A 21617-nucleotide genomic window follows, 5' to 3' on the forward strand; every position below is an offset into this window, starting at 1 on the left:
TGCCTCAAGATGCGTTACCACGGCTAGAGGGTGGACCCATTCGATTGTCCTTCTTCTGCCCGTGACGTGAGCCGACTTCAGAGAGTCTGTCGAAGATGCTTGCAGGGCCAGGCTTGCCGTGGGTGCCAATGAGAGACTTGACATTGCGGTCAACCAAGGCTTGGAAGTCCTTCATGGAGAACTGGGGAGCATCCATTGACGTTGTCTGGGTCAGATTCCTCAGCACAATCACCGCGTCGTCAAGTTTGAGCCTGCAAAAAGTGTGCCGCGGCTGGAAAGAGTCAGCAGCTGACGTATTCGCAGCATTATTCTCTGCAGTCACCTTTAGGTCTTGGACTGGAATGTCTAAGGAGCGGATGAAGCTGATTGTTTGCGATCTGAAGTCGGACAGAGCGTTCTTATAATCATCGGCCGTGGACTCTGGCTCGCGGAGTGGAACGTCAACCTTCTTCAGCTTCTCGGATATCTTGAGGACTTCGTCGAGATGCACCTTGGATACCTTTTCAGTGTCGACGACTGCGGACTCCTCCTTGTTTCGGGCTTCTGCGTGCGAAATTAGTTGGGGCTTGGCATTGGTCAACGTTCCCTTCTCTATGTTTGCGTTATTGAGGAGGGTAATCGCCAAAACTTCACCTATCTGCGAAGAAGAAGAAGTGTTGGCGTGCAGCTAGTGCTTGGCTGCCAAACCTCGGAACCTCGAGACGAAGCTGGAGAGCTTCTCGTTCCTGTCTCGGCGACACGAGGTGACCTTCTGGTATGATGCGATGAGCCTCGTGACCATGGCAATCGGTGGGTCTACAGCAACAAGCTCGAGAATGGAGAGTGTCGCCTGCACGTGATCGTCAATCTGAAGGTAGTCGAGCTGTCCTTTGGACTGGGCTTCATCGACGATTGCCTTCTGAGCTTCCGGAAGGCCGCGCTCATAGAGCGTCCGTCCGAGGAGCTTGAACATCGTCTGAAAAGTGCGATCGGTGCCTTGGTCGTGGGCGACTTGAAGTGAGTCGACCCACTGTCCAACCTTCTTGCGCCAGGCTTCAAGATCGCCATCGGCGGCGAAGAGAGGCGGGTCGAAGAATCCTGATAATTTACTCATCTTTCCCCCTGGGCCCATGACTGTGGAAGAACGGGAACGATGAGGTTAGTAGTAACTGCGCTCGTCGCACGCAGCGGCAGGGGAAAGGAGTCGCGAGGGCGAAGGGGATGGGGATACTTCGGATGTCGAGTTTCGAGACTTTTCCCCGGCGCTGTCGCAGGGTAGCAAGATACCCCGGAGGGTCGGTCGGGATACCGCCCTCGGATTTTAATATATCCGGATTTCCCGCCGGCGCGTTTCCCAGATTTAGGGCTAACTAAATAAACTGCAATTTCTATCTTCCCACAAGATCACAACGCCGCCTTCATCTGCGAACTGTATTGCAGTGACCCTGTACTGTACGCCTGGTCACCGCCGTCGTGGGGCCGCGCTCCCCGCCTTTGACACGTGTACTGTGCGCGCACACTTGGGAAAGTACCCCACGTGTACCACACGTCGCCACATGTGTTCCACACGTGGACACACGTGTATGACAGTCGTATGACACGTATATGTTACGTGTACGACACCTGTACGACATGTATACGTGCGTGGTGCCCAACAGTTTCCACGCTAATTAGCGTCTAATGCCAAGTAGCAATTCTAATGACAGTAATTAATTTTTAATTACCAATTTAGTAACCGACGCCGACAACGGCGCTCGGCCTATATAGGTCGGGTGTCGGAATGAACTACAGTAAAGAGGCATCAGGTGATCGGACTCCATCTCTGGTAGGATCCTCTACGGTTCCTATCTGGTTGGCTAAGTCTGGTACCTCCACCCTTCGTCGTCATCCTTTTTCTTGTTTTTCCTTTACTTTTTTCCCTATTTTCTACGTTTCTACGCTACAATTCTCCTTCCTTCTTTCTTTTGCCTTCTTGTTTTGTTCTTCTTCGACGCTGTCGATAGCAGTCTGCGACGCGACTGCCACATTCACTCCTTCTAGTTACTCGATCCCGAGTACCCCTTCACGCGCTGACGGCGACTCTACCCGCCATTCTCGCGTTACCTCTAAGCTACCACGGACAGAGGGCCCCGAACACCCTGGTGGTGACTGGACATACCGCTTTCCCTCATAGCGAGATTTACGCCCTCGTTGGCGAGTGTGTCCACTGCACTACACGAACCGCGCAGACGTCTTTTTCGTCGCGACTACCTACACACCGCGCGTTGCGTTTCGCGTCTAGGGTACTGGAGTACCCGCCGGCACCGCGCCACCGCCGTCCCCTGCGTGCAGCAAATGAACGTGGGTCCCGTACCGCCCGCACCCGTCGTGCCCCCACGTCTTGTCACCGGGGGCCGTCTTTCTAAAAGGCCGTGCGTCTCCCTGCGAGCGAGCGCGACAGCACGGCGGGCGTGCGGCCCAGCCCCATGCGCGCGTCGATGACGTTGACGCAGCGCCTGTCGGCGACGTAGACGGTCTTGCGTTCCGCGTCTCGGCCGGCTACCGCTGCTTGCACGACCGGCGCGGCCACTCGCCCCGTCGGCGTGCACGCGCCCTTCTGCAGGTCCCACAGCTTGACGCACCCGTCAGGGCCGCCATGGCTCAGGACGGTGGTGCCAGGCCCCCGCCGGACCCAGCGCACGGGTCCGTCGCACCCGCGCAACACGGCCAGCCCGCGGCGGCCCGACGCCAACGGGACGCGCAGGGTCTTGTCCGCGCTCCCGGACACGTCGACGTCCCCAACGCGGGCCACGGCCGTAACGGCGCCGCGGTTCCTATTCATCACGCGGCCGAAGGCGCGTGTGCTTGGGTCGTACAGAGCCGCGGCGTCGTTGGCAAATCCGGCAACCTGTTCGTGCATCGATGCGTGCATGGCAGTAACAGGGTCTGTCTCGTGGGGCGCCAAACGGGTCCAAGTGTCCCTCCGGGCGTGGCAGTGGTGCATGGAGAAGGCAGTGCCGGCGGAAGCGTACAGAGAGGCGTCGCATAAGGCGATCTAGGCCGGGGCGTGGCCCTCCGTGTGCAGGGCGCGAAAGGGGGAGGTGGCGTGCCGGTGGTAGTCGTCGGCCAGGTCGTGTAGGGCGAACGCGGCGCGGCAGGGCGCGGGAATGCGGTGCGGCGGCGGGGTTTGGGGCGGGCGGCGTTGCGGAGGCGGTACACGTTGCGTCAGAGCGGGGTGTTGGTGGCGGCGAGATGGGCGCAGAGGACGCAGTGCGTGAGGGAAAGTGAGAGGCAGTCCTTTTGCGGGAGCAGGGCGGCGAATTGGGCGAGTATATCCCAAGAGAGCGAGGTCAGGGAGGCGCGAGGCGACCACTTTAATGCTCTGTACTAGGCGTCGCCATTGCCAATACATCGACAGAAGCAGCTGAAACTACATCCGGGTCAGAATGACAGCTGGCCCGCGCAGATATTGTACGCGAGGTCGGAGAGTTCTTTTCCTGTAGTAGGGATTGGATGAGCTTCTGTCCCTTTGTTCGTAGAAAAAGTGCTTTCATCTCCTTGTCTTCTGATGTCTCGTCTGGCATAGAAATATGAAAGGCGAGCATTGCGTTGTCGTCTTCCATAGCAAATCCCCTTTCTATTCATGCTCTCTCCTATAAAACGCAAGCATTGAACTGCCTGCCTCTGTCGCAGTGCGATCTCTTCATCTGCTTTGACGGCCCTTCTTCCCTTCATACCGCCTCGCGCCTGAAGTGATCGAGGAGTAGTGGACGGCGTGTCTTCATCGGGAATACCAGGGTTACTCTGGCTGCCAGTGACACTGCGTGTGGCATTTCCGGGATCCTCGTTACTGCCACCACTGCCAATAGAGCCACCATCCTCATTTACATGCCCGTCGCGAAGATCTTGTACGCTGCCTGTAGCAGCGTGCGGTGTATTATTATACTCGGAATCAACAGTATACTCGGAATCAACAGTATAATTTTGGTGCTGATGAAGCACTTTGCATGCTTTGACATAGACCCATTGATTAGCGTCGAAATATTTGAAGTTGTACATGTTCCGTGCCTCTACATTCGTGGACAACGGATTAAACTCTTTCAAGTGCCGGGCAACCGCCATTGTAAATATTTGTCTGCGCTCACACCTGTAGGATTGAACCCACGTACCTCTCGTAGACTCTTGTTGAACTTGGAAACTTCCTTGGATACATCTCCAACCTTCGCTCGAACGGGCAGCTTATCGCGCCTCTTATAGTTTTCATCCATAGAAATGAAGTTCCTGTGAAGCCCTACGCGGAAGGCATCACTCGTCTGGTCAATGCCGAGCACAGGGTTCTCCGTTGTTGCCACCCACTCCTCAGCCAAGTGACCGAGCTCTTTGTACGACCAGTTCGGACCGCGTACCATGACTCCAATTGCTGAGGACAGAAGCGCCACGTGAGATCCCGCGGTGGGCACCCCTCTTCGTCGAAGGAGGTGATTTCGGATGCCTTTTGAGGACCAGCTGTTCTGTTTCGCGAGCGCACATGTAGTTGCTAGCTGGCTTCCCGCCACCCCAGGTGTTTCTACTGTGAGATTTAATCAGAATTAATGGTCTTGCGCCCTAATCAGCTTGTGACGAGCTCGTGGCAATCATCGCTTTGGGATATATCTCGTTTCAAATCGGCCTGATTTGCCACGACAAAAACTCCAAACGCAGATTTAAAATTCGATATACGATGCAATTTGCGTCCTTGTGTCGCGGTGGAGACCAAACTTTACCCTGATTTGGTAAATATCATATTTGGACCGAATTTGCTGCCGCGGTGGAGATGCTCTAAAGAAATAAACAATCGACTTAAAATTAATCTTGTGCTCCAACTTCCTGTAATGCTCCTTGCAATTCTAAAAGATTTAAACCCCATTCAAATATTCGAACATTTCGAAATGATAATCAACGCGCTGCTTGTGCAACCCAGGGTTGCACATGTGGGAAAGCTAGAAAGCAGGATCTACTCTCTTTGCCGTGCCATCATTACCTCCTTTGAAACCTTTGCCCTTCCAGAGCCGTGGAAATGTGGTTACAGCTACAAGTAGCACACGTTGGAGAAAGGAAAGATGCAGAACGACGTTAAATTAATGTCGTGATCGCGTGATTGCGTGATTGCATGATTGCCAATCACGATGAATGGAGTGGCCCCATGGAATTACTCAATTCGGCACTATTGGGCGAGTCCTCTCTGTACTGTAACATGGACTCGGTCCCCGCCCCCTTCTCCGTATCGCCTTATTCCACTTTTGCTTACCATTTTTTGAAACGGCGTAAACCCGCAAAACCAGTATTTTCGGGGGAAATTCAGAACGGCACATGACTCATTTTTGCGGGTTTACCCATTTCATTGATCTTTGCGTATCGCCACCTTATACATCTCATTGCGTGGTGTGCTTCTATCTGCACTATCTTTCTATGGGCTTCTGTCTAAGTGTCTATCGGACCGTTAGTCCTCATATGAGGACAAAACGTATTTTATTTTTTCTCGACAACGCAACTCGCCATTTCACTTCTGTTGCATAGCCCCGTCCCACCTGCGTGCGGGAATTCCATCACGCTGGAATTTGGGTGAAAATTAAGTGAATTCGGTGAATCACCGTCTGTGCGTGAAACTCACCTGCCACCTCACCGGCTTCACTCAAATCTTCACCAACTTCACTCAAATATTCGCTGACCTCACCTAAATCCTGACAAGCCTCACGCAAGCCTCCACCTTCACACCGCTCAGGGACGCCTCAAAACCCCTTCCCTGTTCCCCGTCCGTCCGCAACCCCTCCCCTGTTCCCCGTCCGTCCCCAGCCCCTCTCCTGTTCCCTGTCCGTCCCCAGCCCATCTCCTGTTCCTCGTCCGTCCCGGCCCTCCCCTGAGCACATCCCATATTCCCCGTCCGCCCGGCCCTCCTCCCCTGACCCCATCTCGTGGTCCCCTCCGTCACCCACCCCTTCCCTGAACCCATCCCGTGTTCCCCGTCCGTCCCCCGCCCCTCCCGTGTCCCCCGTCCGTCATCCGCCTCTCCCGTGTTCCCCGTCTGTCACCCGCCCCTCCCCCGTCACCCTCCGCTCTCTGGTTTCCTGCAAAACGAGTCTCCTACGCGCTTTCTGCGCCCTATCGGCGCCTGCAGAGCACAGGGCCCCCACGTCTCACCAATTTGACTGCGCCCTGACTTCGGAGTTCCGCCCCGCCTGTAGCTCCCACACTGCTCCTCTGCTGCGCTGTGACACACACCGGTCCAAGACCGAGACTTTTCTCCCTGTGTGGCGACCAACATTGTGATGACCAACATCGATAGCGCTGGTCCGGCTGTGTCTGTGTTTGAACCCTCTCCTTTCAAAGAGCAAGAAGCAGACGTGCGCAGGTCTGTTTTCAAAGAGTTGCAATGTAATGTATTTTTACCTTAAGTCACTACCTGCGCATTAGTTCATTTGCCGCCAACACGGGAGCGTCCTCGGGAGGATCTCGGCCCCCGCTCTTGCGTATTGGTACGTCAGTCTACTGGAGCGCCCCGTGAGTCGTTTTTAGACCTGACCTTCTCCTCAAATGCTGCTCGATCATCGGAAGATATCGTTGCTCTGACTAGAATCTTTTCTGAATGCCATTTCTCCCAGCAGCGTTTACAAATTGCCTGTCTGCATGTCACACACCACTGTCGCATTCGTGCTCCCCCTTTCTTCCTTAAAATGCGTCTGTTCAGCTTTAACGAATAGCTGTATGAACATAAAGAACAGTAGCTATCCTTTCCTTTGACTCTCTGGTGTGAACTGTATCCTGTCAATCTTCGAGCAACGTCTGCGGGTCGATTGTACTTGGATACCGCATCCTTGACGTACAAAGGCACAGAATTGAACTGCACGCTCCTATTTCTACTTACATGACTTTGACTCTCTGAAGCTGTAAAATCCCTAGCAAGATGGCGAGCAAAACTGGATATTGTTGAGCATCTCGACACATTGTGTCGCACAGCGTTATAACCTTGCAAATAACCATTCTTGTAGGTCTCAAAATCTGGAAGAGCACCTTGCGCTTTTGCTACAGAGAAGAGATGTACCACCGCGACGTTGCTCACCTGAGCACAGAGTAACCTTCCCAACACGCTAACAATTGGGTTTTCGGAAGCGTTGTCGTATGCCAATTTCTTTAAAGCCCGACTAAACTCGTCTACACCCCCCTTGACATGATTCCAAAACACCAAATTTGATGGACGTATCATTCTGGCTAGTGGAAGTGGCCCGTGCTGTCCGATCAAATGCTTGTAGGCTTGACTTAAACTATAAAAAGATCAAAAGGAATACAAGTCCGTCGCGTGTGTATTTGTGAGCAGCTCGTCGTACTCTCTCGGGATCAGTCGTGCGGACTTCCCGACCCATTGAAAGCAGGAAAAGCGCAAGGATTCTAGAGAAAACTTATAATTGGCGATGAAAGATTCATGAAATTCGAGAAGGACAGAGTAAATTAATTTCCCAATTCCCAGTTCGCTGCCCTTGGCAATCACTAGTAAGACCCGCGGTTTTCCGAGAACATCACAATGGTGTAGGCATTGCAATGTGTACTGTGTCGTGGGAACCACATCACGAAACACACGTAGTGTTTCATCACAGCGACCAACAGAATTTAAACGTAGAATCGGACCGTATCTCTCTCGGGTATTCTCAGTTTTCTGAATAGTTCCCAATGCCGCCATAGTTTTGACTTCAATTGACCAAACGTTGATATCGTTGATATCGTCCTGAATCGCTGCGACACTATCTGGACTTCCGGCAATAATACTTGAAGACTTGGAGCCAATCACGCCAACAGAGCATATGTATTTCGCACAGTAGCGCATCGTCGAACCACTAAAAACTCCCAGAGCCATATTACGATCAAAGAAATCTGGCAGACCTTGTAGAACTTGAGTTTCGTTCGCGGAGCCCTCTTTCATCCCCGGAGTGCTTGTCAATGGCTTCATAAACCATGACCCTAGAGACGCAGTATACATTGCCCGACGAAATCTCCTCCAGCTTGCACCTCTACGCTCCTGATGGGTAATGTTGGTCTGCTCTGTCACATTAATTTGAATGGCACCGCTGATGAGACCCTGTCTTAATTCCAACAATTTCGAAACAATCTGGGGGCGGCGTGTACACGCAGGTTCCCTGTATCCTAGCGTGCACTGAAGGGATGAAAGATGTCTGACAGTGACTCTTCTGTCGCTAAGAGATTCTAGACTGCAGTTCCGCAACTCCTGGATGGCATCTGTAGTCGCGCCCTCGTCTGTACCAACTCGCTTTTGAAATCCCAGCGCGGCTGTTACGTCATCCCATTTGAATTTGATGGTAGATTCCGCCTCTTCGTCGTTTTGTGGTAGTGCTTCTGTGCCTCGAATGACGATTTGCTCACGTATCAACTCCGAGATACCATAAGTGTGCTGGTCAAATGTTGCACAAAAACCAGTAAAAAACGCATGAGTACATAAAAGCTCTCGCCAAGAACCACCACGGGTCTTCTGACTGAAGCAAGGTCAGGTGCTTCACACTTGAAAGTGCAAAGCCGACTCGCAATCGATCCACAGACATATCCAAAAAATGGGCACTTCTGCTACCGCTCCACATTCTGTTAATACTCTGCTCAACTCCTGTAGCACTGTAAATTTCCTGAAAGTGTTCAGCCGTTCTCTCACTATCGTTGCGGCCAGTCTTCCAGCGATACTCACTTTTTAGGATTAACGTAAACAAATGTGCGCCAAACAAACTCGTATTGTTGTGGTACACTGCCGCCACACGTCCTGTAAAGCTTTCCCTGTACACAATCGCTTGAATCTTTTTCCCTGATGCTCGAGCCTGCTTTCGTATTGCGCTATAGACCGCCCTGCAGCCTTTTTCACTAATTTTCATACCCTTGTGTCTTTTAGATATAGGTCCGTCACCAAAGACAAACGGATAATCCAAACTTCGCTTGTGCGTGCCAATTCCAGTGGCACCGAGAGTGCCATTCAAGAAATATACAGTTTCCTTTTCGTTATGGCCTCTGTCCGCAGCAAAGAACGCGTCGCTCATTGGTGCTATTGCGCCTGGTGTTGCAGCGCCTTGCAACAGTTGGACAAGTTTTTACCATACGTGAATAATGTTTTCTCTCGGCCTTGAGTAGTGACTGGCAAGAAATGCCGAGGTCAATGCAGAGCACAGGGCGTTATTGACGGGCCCCAAGGCCTTCTGAGGATTGTTAAGTTGTGACAGGTTTGTACACTGAGTAACCGCTCGTGAATGTAACCGCTGATGATCGTTGTCTAAGCTCAGAATAGTTTGACCTGGTATGTAAAGTATCGCGCGGTTGATCACTGCAAGTTCGTTTTCCAGCTTTGTAATGAGCTGGTTTCCTAACACGGGCCTATTTTGCCATCCGTCTCCCAAGTGCTGAACTCTTTGCCTCCGTTCCGTTGTCCCACTTAACGCCGACCAGATGTCATTGTACCGTTGCCTGCTTAGTTCCGTTTGAAAATAGAAGTCCTGATTCTCTGGGGCTGTTATGGTCGCCACATTGCTTCCATATGATGCTGCCTGGACGTGGGTTATTATGACTTTTCTTATCTCGTTCACAGTCGTAGGAGAATTTTTTCGTGCCTTCAGTACCCTGTTAAAATGTGCTTGGAGCTTACAAAGGAAGGCGTCCGGCAAAAAAATGTTCAAAATCCCCAACAGCGACAACAAACTCTCTGTGACGATCTGATCTTCCTTTGCGGTGACCTTAATTTCTCGTGCAGCGTTTTCTAAGACGCCATTCGCCTCCCGCACAAAGCGCTCACCTAACAGTTGATCAGCGTCGTCCAGCTTGATTTGTACGTCGTCAAAAGCAGAGGCGTACTCCCACCCAGGCAAACCACCATGCCGCTGTGCTAAAGAACGTGCAGATGTGCTTCCTCGAAAATCGCGGTCACCTTCCGACGCAGCAGCAATTTTACTCGACGTAGGCCCCTGCAAATCATCTCTCACAGTTCCTTCTATGTCAGTGGCTTCCCATAGACTTTCTGTCGGCTCAGAAAAAATGGCAGACCAAAAGTCTTCAGTTGCGAGTCTTCTCGCCACATTCTCGTTTGACGGAATTAATTCTCTAACATTCGGCTGCTCAGGAACTGCATCTCGGTACAGTTGCTCTATTTCATGGTCCGAAATGACGATTTCTGCTTGAGAAAGTGATTCATCAGAGCGGTGTTCATTTTCTCGAGAGCAATGGCCGTAGTAATTTCCCCTTCATCTACCTCAAAAACTGATGCCATAGGAGATTCCGTTTCGTCAGAAAAAGGACAATCGGACCCCGATAGGACATCATCTGTAACACGCTCGTCTCTATCTGCGTGTATGCATACGTTCTCAGAAGAGAAGTCCAGCTTACGGCGAATGCGTGCAGCTCCATCTGGTCCATTTTGTGCTTCCAACTCTGCTCCTGCCTCGAATCCATCACATTGCAACTCTTTGAAAACAGACCTTCGCACGTCTGCTTCTTGCTCTTCGACAGGAGAGGGTTCAAACACAGACACAGCCGGACCAGCGCTATCGATGTTGTTCATCACAATTTTAGTCGCTACACAGGGAGAAAAAGTCTCGGTCTTGGACTGGTGTGCGTCACAGCGCAGCACAGGAGCAGTGTGGGAGTTACAGGCGTGGGGGAGCTCCGAAGTCAGGGCACAGGCAAATCGGTGAGACGTGGGGACGCTGTGCTCTGCAGGCGCCCATAGGGCGCAGAAAGCGCGTAGGAGACTCGTTCGCAGGAAACCAGGGAGCGGAGGGTGACGGGGGAGGGGCGGGTGACAGACGGGGAACACGGGAGGGGGGGGACGGACGGGGGACACGGGAGGGGCGGGGGACGGACGGAGAACACGGGATGGGTTCAGGGAAGGGGTGGGTGACGGAGGGGACCACGGGATGGGGTCAGGGGAGGAGGGCCGGGCGGACGGGGAATACGGGATGGGCTCAGGGGAGGGCCGGGACGGACGAGGAACAGGAGATGGGCTGGGGACGGACAGGGAACAGGAGAGGGGTTGGGGACGGACGGGGAACAGGGGAGGGGTCGCGGACGGACAGCGAACAGGGAAGGGGTTTTGAGGCGTCCCTGAGCGGTGTCAAGGTGAAGGCTTGCGTGAGGCTTGTCAGGATTTGGGTGAGGTCAGTGAATATTTGCAGTCCATCAGATTTGACAAATTTTGAAATCGATTTGGAAACCTTGGTTCTGATTGGGGCAAGCATATTCTGATTCTGTCCCTGCTACCCTTATATCCACATCTGATGACCGTTACACTTCACTCACCGAATGTGCCCTGACCAGTCTTCAACTCCGAGCACTCTTTGAACTGCAGAGTGTTGCCACCCCACTCTCTATTTCCCCTTATCAAAGCGTGTTCGGAACGGCTCCAAACCAGCTGGTCCTATCTGTGTCATTTTACGTCCTCCTTATACGAGCATGACGCGTAGTTTGAGGGCCCAAACTTTGTACATCGCATGCACAGTGACCCTTCGTTTTTCGGTCGCCGAAAGTAGCTCTTAAGATCAACAAGATATTGTGTGGTTCTCATATGAACTTTGGGACATATGAGTACGGATTGCAGATGGGGTGGACAGGATGCTCTTCCGAGAAAAAAGTTATGGGATGTTCCTCGTTGGGTTGTTCTGACAGTATTTGGCGTGATTTGGTGGAGAATGTTTCTGTGCCGGGATATACTTTATCTGTTCTACAACTTCACAAACATTGCTGTCGAGGGAGAGGCTGCCTAGCGTATGTCATCTCTCGGAACGAAAATCTACCGACGGGATCTATCATTCAAAAAATTGTGGTGAGGAGAGATCTTGCCTTGAGACTGTATTGGAGATATTTGAAGAACGTTGCGATAAGAGGGGAAGTGGAACGGACCCATTCAGTGGTCAGTAGGGAATTCTTTCTCTCTGCAAAGACTGTCAGTGATGTACTTACAGGCATTGGGGATTACAAATTCTTACAGACACTATGCGAGAAAATGTGCAGAAAGTTCATTTCAAGGTTTAGCTCTGCATCGAAAACAGTGAGGCCATCCCTTTATTCACTCTGGATACTTACCTCATGCATTACTGTAGAGCTGTTTGCAGACGCTCTCAATGAAAGTGGAGTAATGCCTGTTTACTGTAGTCAAGAATACGATGATCATGTGTTTGGGTCGCTGGGTGCTTGAGAAGATATTGAAGGAAGGTTTGAGGGTGCAGGTGGAAATCCTCCATTCGAGAGGACGTTTCTCCAAAGAATGGTAACGCAATTTGACAACGGTGCTAGAGGAAGCTCCCCGTATTGCCGTTGTGTTTTGTTGCCACTATCAGGAAGGTTCGGAGTGGTTGACAGGACTTCCGGACTATCTTCACAAGGAATTATGCTGATGAGAATCCCCCCGGTTCTCTTTCATTTAGAAAGCAGGAAGGCTACTTTACCTCTAGGGCTTTGAAAGTGTATCACGGTTTTCAGGAGCTGAGTCTATTTACATGGCGTAATCGTTCGTATATGGAGAGGTATCCTCCTCCGAAGGATATAGAGCTTCTGTATCAACACCCTCACTATCTGCTCTGTGCATGACTTCCATGGCGCCTATAGGCATCTCGGTGACTCTATTTTGACATTTAAGGAAATTGCATTCGCATCCAATACACCCGACCCCGTGCTTGAGACATGAGCACTGCCTCGTGCTACAGCGTTGATTACACTTACACCTTGCTGTTAACGATTTCATTTTCTTACTAATTACGTCAATATCTTCTTCCCTTTCGAGCAGTAGAGCCCCGTCACTCATAAAGCCCGATGCGGAGTCGCAGCCGCCAATCGTTTCTGGTGATAAATCGTCATTGCATGCTTTAAGCCAGTACTTGAAGATAATGTGTCTCACTCGGTTTGCCTGATGTATGATGCGCTCTGGCGGGGGGACTAGTTCTTGTAACGATTTTGCCCGATCTGCAACAAACTTTCTAATATCAAGGCACCATTCCTCGGACCCAACTTCATGTTCGCTAATGAACAAAGCCTTCATTCGAGGCTGCATCTCATATTCACTCAAACCCTCGGACCTCCACTGGTCATGCAGTATACCATTTTGTCGATAGTCAGAATTTTCTAAACCCGTAATTTATCATCAAGTTTGACCGTTTCAAACTCTCCTCTCTTGGCACCCTCCCTCTCCCTTATAAGCTGCTTGCCAAATGAATCGCCTTTTTCAAACGAAGTAACAACTCCAAGCGCGTGCAAAACACTACGCCAAGATGCAGTACATTCTAGAATAGCTGCGGTGGACAATGTCGACGTCAAAGGTCCAACACAAACACGAGAACGCGAGTACACTATTTGTTCCAATAATTTAAGAACGCGAAGGCATAGCAAGTAATCTGCTCTTGAAATGGCAAGGTTGCCATCGCAGGTACGCAAAGAAGTACTGAAATAGTTGTCCAATTCTGCAACTGGGAAATGTTCTCGGTCATTGCACACGGGAAATATTTTGTGAAGGGGTATTTCGCTTGCTGTGCAAGCAACCTTCCACGATGCAATTTTGCTTGTTAGATGCCATATCTATGATGACTGAAGCCCACAGTTTCCCAGGAACAGCACATATCTCCTCAGACAAAAACCATGAGCCTCTTCGATATTCATCTCCTCGCGTTAGATAGCGCTGAGATAATTTGGTCAGCATTCGTCTTCGCTCCTTCGGACGCAGCAAAACCTCATCCATCGTAGATATATGCATAAACGAATTAAACGTCTTTGAAATCGCCTATGCTGTAGCATAACAGCGGAACTTCCTGGATAAAAAATAACAGTAAAATCTCCGAGCAGCTAACACCGGTGCAATACGAGATTCCACAGTCTTGCCACAAATATCCTTCGAGCCCTCAATGCTTTTAGAGTGTAACAACGTTCGCAGTTTTTGTACTTCACTGATGGGGAGGAAACAGGCATTTGGTACATCTGGGAGCGGAGCAACAATTTTGTGCTTTAGTTTCAGTGCTTCTATTTTCACTTCGTCATTACCACGCATATATACGGAGTCCACGTCAGTCTCAGCATTTTGTCGAGCGCAAAAAGAATGCAGTCGACCAAACAACGGTCCGTAGCGCACTTCAATACAGCAGTATCGACAAGCGGCTTCGTCCCGTTTGAACCTTTCGTCAAAATGTAACGACAGGTACCACATGCCTGTTTTCCAATCACTTCCCTTGGAGTCAAAGCACCACTACAGTGACTCATGACCGCGTCTTCAAAATCCCTGTATGATTCTACATCTTCCAAAGATTGCTGTCGAGGCGTGGGAAGGGGCCGTAGAACAAAACTTGTCTGTAAGCACCCATTGTTCCTGAAAATACAGAAACCCTGCTTCTCCCCTCGTTTTCTTGGCTCTATCTCAGACGCGAAATCTTTTGAATGCCGTGTTTGGTTGTGATGCAAGTAACAAAAATGTGCTTCTGGAAGTCTACATAGCAGAAACCGTGCGTCAGAAATGTTCATTCCCGAACGCCTGCTTAGATCGACACAAAAACGTTCTTGCGATTCATGTGTGTACAGAAGTAATTGCATGAGGGGAAGATTTCGTTATGATAGCTTTAGGTAAGGCGCAGACGCTTGTATATGCATGGATTCGAGGCATTGACAAATGCAGCATTCCAATGTTTTCGTATTTGACTTGGAGACGTTCTCCGCTTTCAAGGTTGTAGGGCAGAGCGCGATTTCGCCCCATACCTTCTAGGATCACATATGACCCTCCAACCGTGACTTGAAGATCGACAATCGGAACATTTAGCGGTGCGCAGGGTTATTAAAATGAACAGAGTGACTTACTTGTGTTGAATGGTTTTGCAAAGCGGTTCTTAAGTTGGACACACTTGGGGTTGCAGGTTGGGTGGCTCTCAGGGTTAGTGAGTGGTTGTGCCTGACCCCTTTTGCTTTCCCCGTCCGAACGCCGCGCCTTTTATAGAAATCGTAGCTGAAACTTAGAACAATACAGTACCTGCTAGACTATAATAAACTATCCTTTCACTCTACAAGTAATCTCCATACCATCGCTTATGTCCTTGCCTTCAATCTCCCCGACCATCCTCTTTAGTACTAGTGGATACTGTACTCCTCCTTTGACAATTCTTTTAGGTATGGCATAGAAATTATGTTGTAGTTCTATGGCATCCTTTTAAAGAATGGAGGAGCCAGTCCATTCAGGAAAGACACGCGCAGTATGTTTATAAAAAGTAAAACTACAAAGACATACATACTGTGCTTGTCCTTCAACCGTTACAACTCCTCCCCCTTTAAGATGGTTATTCGTCCTCGAATAAGCTTGGAGGTGGGTAGTAGGTGATGGAGTCGAAGTAACGTTGAATAGAAGGCTTGTGGCTTGGAAGGTCTTGTTCGTCAATCCATTTGTCTTGAAGTATGTTTCCTGAGTTTTCTGATACTAAGAAATCGATAGAGTCTTGAGTGTTGCGGTGGGAAATGATGTCAATTGTAGGCGGCATCTTGTCTTCGGTCTGAAATGCAGACTCGCGACCGATAGTTCTTCTATGTTGATCATTGTAGTATGGTTTGAGAAGAGATATGTGGAATGTAGGATGAAGGTTTTGATATTTCTCTGGTAGTTGCAACTTGTATGCGTTTCCGGACGCTAGGATGTCGATGACTTCGAATGGTCCAATGTACTTCGGTGATAACTTTTTGCTTCTTCCTGTCTTGAGTGGTAAGTTCTTCGTCGAGAGCATTACTTGGTCTCCTAGGTGAAATGAATGATCTCTTCTGTGTTTGTTGACTTGTTGGGCGTTTCGTTCGTTCGAAGCTGTGATGGACAGCTTTGCTATTTCATTAGCTCTTCTTATGTTCTCCAAAAACCTTTGTGTGGTCACAGTAGGTGTTTCTGATCCATCAGAGTGGAGGACGTCAGAAACAGAGAGTGGGTGCTGGCCATACTCTAGGAAAAAAGGAGTTTGTTTAGTTGTGTCACTTATGTGATTGTTGTACGCAAACTCGAGTCCTGGTAGGTGTTTACTCCAGTCTCTTTGCGTATAGCTAACAAAGCAACGTAGCATTTCTTGCAATGTTCTGAATGCCCTTTCTGATTGTCCATCAGTTTGAGGATGGAAGGCGGTTGATAAGTTTAACTTGACTCGTAGTAGCTTCATGATTTCCTTCCATAAAGTACTTGTGAATCTTGTGTCACGGTCTGATATTATCTTTCTTGGAAGACCGTGATGTTTGTATATCTCGTTGTAGAACACCTCTGCTGTATCTTTGGCAGTATGGTTTGATTCAATTGGAACAAAATGCGTGTGTTTCGAGAGTTTGTCCACAACAACAAGTATAGCAGTTTTGTTCGTATTCGTCCTCGGGAGGTCGAATATGAAGTCCATAGATATCTGTTCCCATTTCTTTAGTGGTGGCGGAAATGGTCTGAATTTTCCCAGTTTGTTCTGGGTTAGGCTTTTGGCTTCTTGACACTTTGGGCATGTCTTGATGTATTCGTGTAGTTCTTTGTTCATGCTAGGCCAATAAAAATGTCTCCTGACATATTGTAAGGTCTTTTTGAATCCTCGATGTGCACCAAAGAGAGATTCGTGATTGTCGTGCAACACGATTTCTCTGATCTTTCCTTTCGGAATACAGAGCCTATTCTCAAAGTAAAGGCGGTTTTTGTTCTTACTGAACGGAGCAGTTTGGGTTTCAAACGCATTCTTGAAATCGGGGTCCTTTCTGTACTCTCGTTCAAGGCTTTTGAGAATATTTTCATCCACCTGTACTAGTGTAAATGCCATCAACTGTTTCACAACACTGGCTGATGTCTGGTGCACTTCCTGGTACTGTCTCGATAATGCATCAGCTACTGTATTCTGCTTTCCCTTGATGTAATCAATGTGGTAGTCGAACTCTTGCATGAATTCAACCCATCTGGCTTGTTTTCGGGATAAGGTTCGTTGTGAATCCAAGTATTTCAATGGGTGATGGTCAGTCAGTATCTTAAACTTTGAGCCGTGTAGGTATGGTCTCCAAGTTTGTAAAGAGTACACAACAGCAAGAAGTTCTCTTTCATGTGTACTGTATCCTTGTTCTGCTTTATTCAGTTTCCGTGAAGCGTATGCTACTGGGCGGCATCCGGTTTCGTCAGTTTGCGTCAAGACAGCACCAACACCTGTTTGAGATGCGTCAGAAGTTACTTCATACGGTAAACTGGGATCTGCGTATCGCAGTACGGGAGCCTCTGTTAGTTTGCTCTTCAGTTCTTCAAATGCTCCTTTTGTGATGGCCCCCACTGAAAACGTGTACCTTTTCTTGTTAGATTAGATAAAGGAGTTGCTATCGTCGCAAAGTCCTTTACAAATCTCCGGTAGTAGTTACAAAGACCAAGAAAGCTTTGAATTTGCTTTACATTACGAGGAGCTTCCCATTTTTGAACAGCTTCAATCTTCCTTGGGTTCACTTGAATACCATTCTCACTTATTATGTGGCCAAGGTACTCAAGATTATGACAAAGGAATTTACACTTTGAAAGCTTTCCGTATAGTTGATGCTCCTTCAATATTTGCAGTATTGTCCTAAGATGGTTCAGATGATCCTCTTTCGTTTTACTGTAGATAAGGATGTCGTCTAAGTAGACAAGGACAAACTTATCTAAGTGTGGTCTGAAGATATTGTTCATGAGTGTCTGGAAGCATCCTGGAGCCCCTGTTAATCCAAAGGGCGTTACTAGGTATTCGTATTGACCATATCTAGTTCGGAATGCTGTCTTTTGAATATCAGCATCCCTCAACCTTATTTGATGATACCCCGATCTTAGATCAATGGTGGAGAAGTATTTCGATCCTCCTACTTGATCCCATACTTCATCGATTCTCGGTAAGGGTACTTGGTTCTTAATAGTCTGTTTGTTGAGTGCTCGATAATCGATGCACATTCTTAGGCCACCGTCTTTCTTTGGAGTGAACAGGACAGGGCTACCCCAAGGACTTATACTTGGGCGTATGAATCCATTTTCAAGGGCTTCTTCTATCTGGTTCTTCATTTCTTCCAGCTCTTTTCTTGAAAGTTTATAGATGGGACCCGTTTTGGGTCTTGCATCCATTTCTAAGTCTATTCTCATTTCAACGGATCTTTTCGGAGGCAATCCTTTAGGCAGATCCTGCGGGAATACGCATCTGTATTCTCCCAGGAGTCTGTCTAACTGTTTCATGTAATCGTCCTTTTCACTAGTCTCTATAGTATTTTCTCCTTCCTCTTGAGAAGGTTTCAATACGACATGATATATGGTGCTTTTCTGCTTTTTCGCTAACCTCACGAACTGTTTACTCGTAAGCATGTATGTCAGGCGGGCTTCCTCATGCTTATGAGCCTTTGCGTCCAGAGTTATTAACCTTTCTTCCTGTTTAAGGAGCATACGGTTCATTTTCCAATCGATTAAAGGGTTGGCTTCGAATAACCACGCTTTGCCTAGGATTAAGTCGTAAGCAATCCAGTCCACCACGTATGGCCGTACGGTAATGGTAGCTTCCCCAATCCGTATGATAAGGTTCTCGCAACACCGTTCCATAGGAACAAGTGTTCGGTCCCATAGTTCTGCACTCAGGTTAGTATTCTCCTTTCTCAACTTCAATTTCTTTGCATATGCCTTTGATATTACTATTTCTTCGCACCCACTGTCTACCAGAACAGTGCAACGGGAATTGTCGGTTGCATCTTGCACCTCCCCGTTGAATACTAGTAGAGCTTGCCTCTTTGTATTTCTTCTCTTCTTGTATGGTGAGAATGTACATACTTTGACGGACTCTTTACCGTTGTTCTCTCTTGAATACTGCTTCTTTTTGTCTTTTTGTTTTTTATCATTTTTTTTGTGTTTTTGTAGTTTTGTCTTCGGCTATAGTACATTTATCCGCCAATGTGCCGACTTCATTTAACGGAACAACTAGTTTTTCTTTTGGGTGAACGCGTTAGGTCTAGGCCTCTGATTGTTGTAGTGGTTTCTGGCTATGCAGTTTTGTTTACCACAGACGAAGCATAACCTATGCTCAATTCTTCACGATTTTTCTGCTGGGGACAGTTTCGTACTTCTGCGCGGTTGCATGTTCCCAATTTGCATTGGTGTAGGCGCAGAGGAGAAATTAGGCGTTGATCTTGCGAATCCAAAGTAGTTTTGACCACTATTGAAGAGACTATCAAGTCTGTCCGCAATTTTCATAGCGTCTTGTAATGATTGTGGTTCCGCCCGCTCGACCTCGATTCTTGTGCGGGTCTTAAGTCCCTGGCTGTAGTGGAATATCTGTTCCGCGGATGTCATACTTGGGATCTGCAAGAGCCATCTTGAGAACTCTCTATTATATTCCCGGACAAAGGTTAACTTGCCCATTTGTTTTAGATCACTCAACATTTTTCTTGCGGTCAACTCTCTGTTCACAGGTTCAAAATAGTTTAATAGTTCTTTTTGAAACTCATCATATGATGTTATAGCATTGTCATTTAGGTTTGCTAACTCCCACCATTGTAGTCCCGCACCCGTCATATAGCTTACGGCATAGTTGATTTTCGTATTGTCATCGATTGTATTGCTGTGCGCTGCAAAAATATTTGCTATACTTTTCAACCAGCTTCGGGCATTTTCACCGTTGAATTTTTCAGGTTTGCCAGTTTTTAACAAAAGGCTATTGCTATTGCTATTCGTGGTATTTACGTTAGAAATAGATTGGGTGGCGATAGCAACAGCTTGATTTGTCTGAGCTATTTGCTCCTGTAATGACTGATTAGCTTGAGCTACTTGCTGGCGGAGAGAGCTGATCTCATTTTGCATTCGGATTATTGAATCTGGCTCCATAGTGTACAGTAGACAATTTTCAAATTTTCAAACAAGGCAATTTTTTAATGCAAAATTTCTACTGTAGTCAACACCTCTAAATTGAACGTTTGGAGTATTTCTTGAAGTGCCCCAAGGTCTTCGATAGTACACCGGGGTTCGTTTTCCTTGGTTTAGTAACCTTGGTCCAACGTCCAATCACGCCCTTGCTGGATGCCAAGTGTACTAGTCGATGTAGTTCCTTGACACAGCGGCGGTGCTCGGCTTCAACCTTATGCGCGTTGAACAATAAGGCGTTCCTGTAGTTCGTATGACATAAATCGCACTTTATTGTAAGGATATTAGAGTGCTCGCGGTTAAGGTTTTCGACAGCAGGGCCGAATCCACGGCTTAAAATGAGGTCCCTTATATGGGACTCAGACCGGTTGTGCTCCGGCCACGATTGGTTGTACGGCTTGTTAAGTTGACAAGTGGAGCACTTCTCTCCGCTCGGTCCTGCGTTAGCCGACGGTAGCTCGAAGGTAGCCCCACGGTCGAGCTTACCCCTTTCCAGAGCAATATTAAAAATTAACTCTTTTTCAGCCGGCAGCGGTGTTGCAATCTTGTTAGCCGAGGTAGATTGGCTCTGAGCTTGAATTTCGACTTGTTTGTCGACAATAATTGGCTCCGGCTCGCTATTGGTGCTGCCTGTGCCACGTGTGGAATCTGCGCTGTTGGTGTTGATTTCGCAAACTGGAAAATTTTTGGTAAAAAATAGGGTTAGATCGATTTGGCGATGCTACCACTTTTAGCGGTGCGCAGGGTTATTAAAATGAACAGAGTGACTTACTTGTGTTGAATGGTTTTGCAAAGCGGTTCTTAAGTTGGACACACTTGGGGTTGCAGGTTGGGTGGCTCTCAGGGTTAGTGAGTGGTTGTGCCTGACCCCTTTTGCTTTCCCCGTCCGAACGCCGCGCCTTTTATAGAAATCGTAGCTGAAACTTAGAACAATACAGTACCTGCTAGACTATAATAAACTATCCTTTCACTCTACAAGTAATCTCCATACCATCGCTTATGTCCTTGCCTTCAATCTCCCCGACCATCCTCTTTAGTACTAGTGGATACTGTACTCCTCCTTTGACAATTCTTTTAGGTATGGCATAGAAATTATGTTGTAGTTCTATGGCATCCTTTTAAAGAATGGAGGAGCCAGTCCATTCAGGAAAGACACGCGCAGTATGTTTATAAAAAGTAAAACTACAAAGACATACATACTGTGCTTGTCCTTCAACTGTTACAGAACACAACAGAATGCTCTTCTGCGACAATTCAAGAAATGGGTTGTTTTGGTGTGGCGATGTAACTACATTCGCTCGCTTCTGGAGCTGTTTGTCGGTTAGGATAACAGTCTCGGTAGGTCTTTTCTTCGAATTCTGCCCACAAGCGTGGCAAGAATGAATTTCAGATACCGGAAAAGGGTCGGCTGTAACAGGCCTTAATTGGCAAGCCATTGCCGAAAGTCGCTCTGATGGATTTCAGGTCTTAAATTTGGCACATAGTTTTGTAACAGGGTAAAGGGAGGAGAGACGAATGTGGGCGGGTAGACGCAGACTGAGGATGAGAGAGAGAGTCTGACAAAGTTAGAGCGGTACATGGGACTGAAAAAGATGGATATTTAGAGGGCGACGGGGGTTTTTGTTGCGTAAATTTTGTGATATGTGGGATCATACCCACTCTGAAAACTACAAATTCCGAATTTTTCAAAGCGGACGGACTGTTTGGGTGAAGTTGGTGAAGATTTGAGTGAGGCCGGTGAGGTGGCCGGTGAGTTTCACGCACAGACGGTGATTCACCG

The 21617-nt window shown here is 48.4% G+C and overlaps 1 protein-coding gene; it reads right to left on the bottom strand.

Annotated features, from left to right (window-relative positions):
- Window positions 1-5079: 5079 nt before the first annotated feature.
- Window positions 5080-5193, bottom strand: CHC_T00001655001 (hypothetical protein). XM_005712458.1 is given in 2 exon segments: window positions 5080-5118; window positions 5119-5193. 1 exon segment carries the CDS (start codon window positions 5191-5193, stop codon window positions 5119-5121), a length of 75 nt encoding a protein of 24 aa, XP_005712515.1. The 3' UTR covers window positions 5080-5118.
- Between the last annotated feature and the right edge of the window lie 16424 nt (window positions 5194-21617).

Source organism: Chondrus crispus, genomic scaffold (genome assembly GCF_000350225.1).
Source record: "Chondrus crispus Stackhouse genomic scaffold, scaffold_107, whole genome shotgun sequence".
NCBI lineage: Eukaryota > Rhodophyta > Florideophyceae > Gigartinales > Gigartinaceae > Chondrus > Chondrus crispus.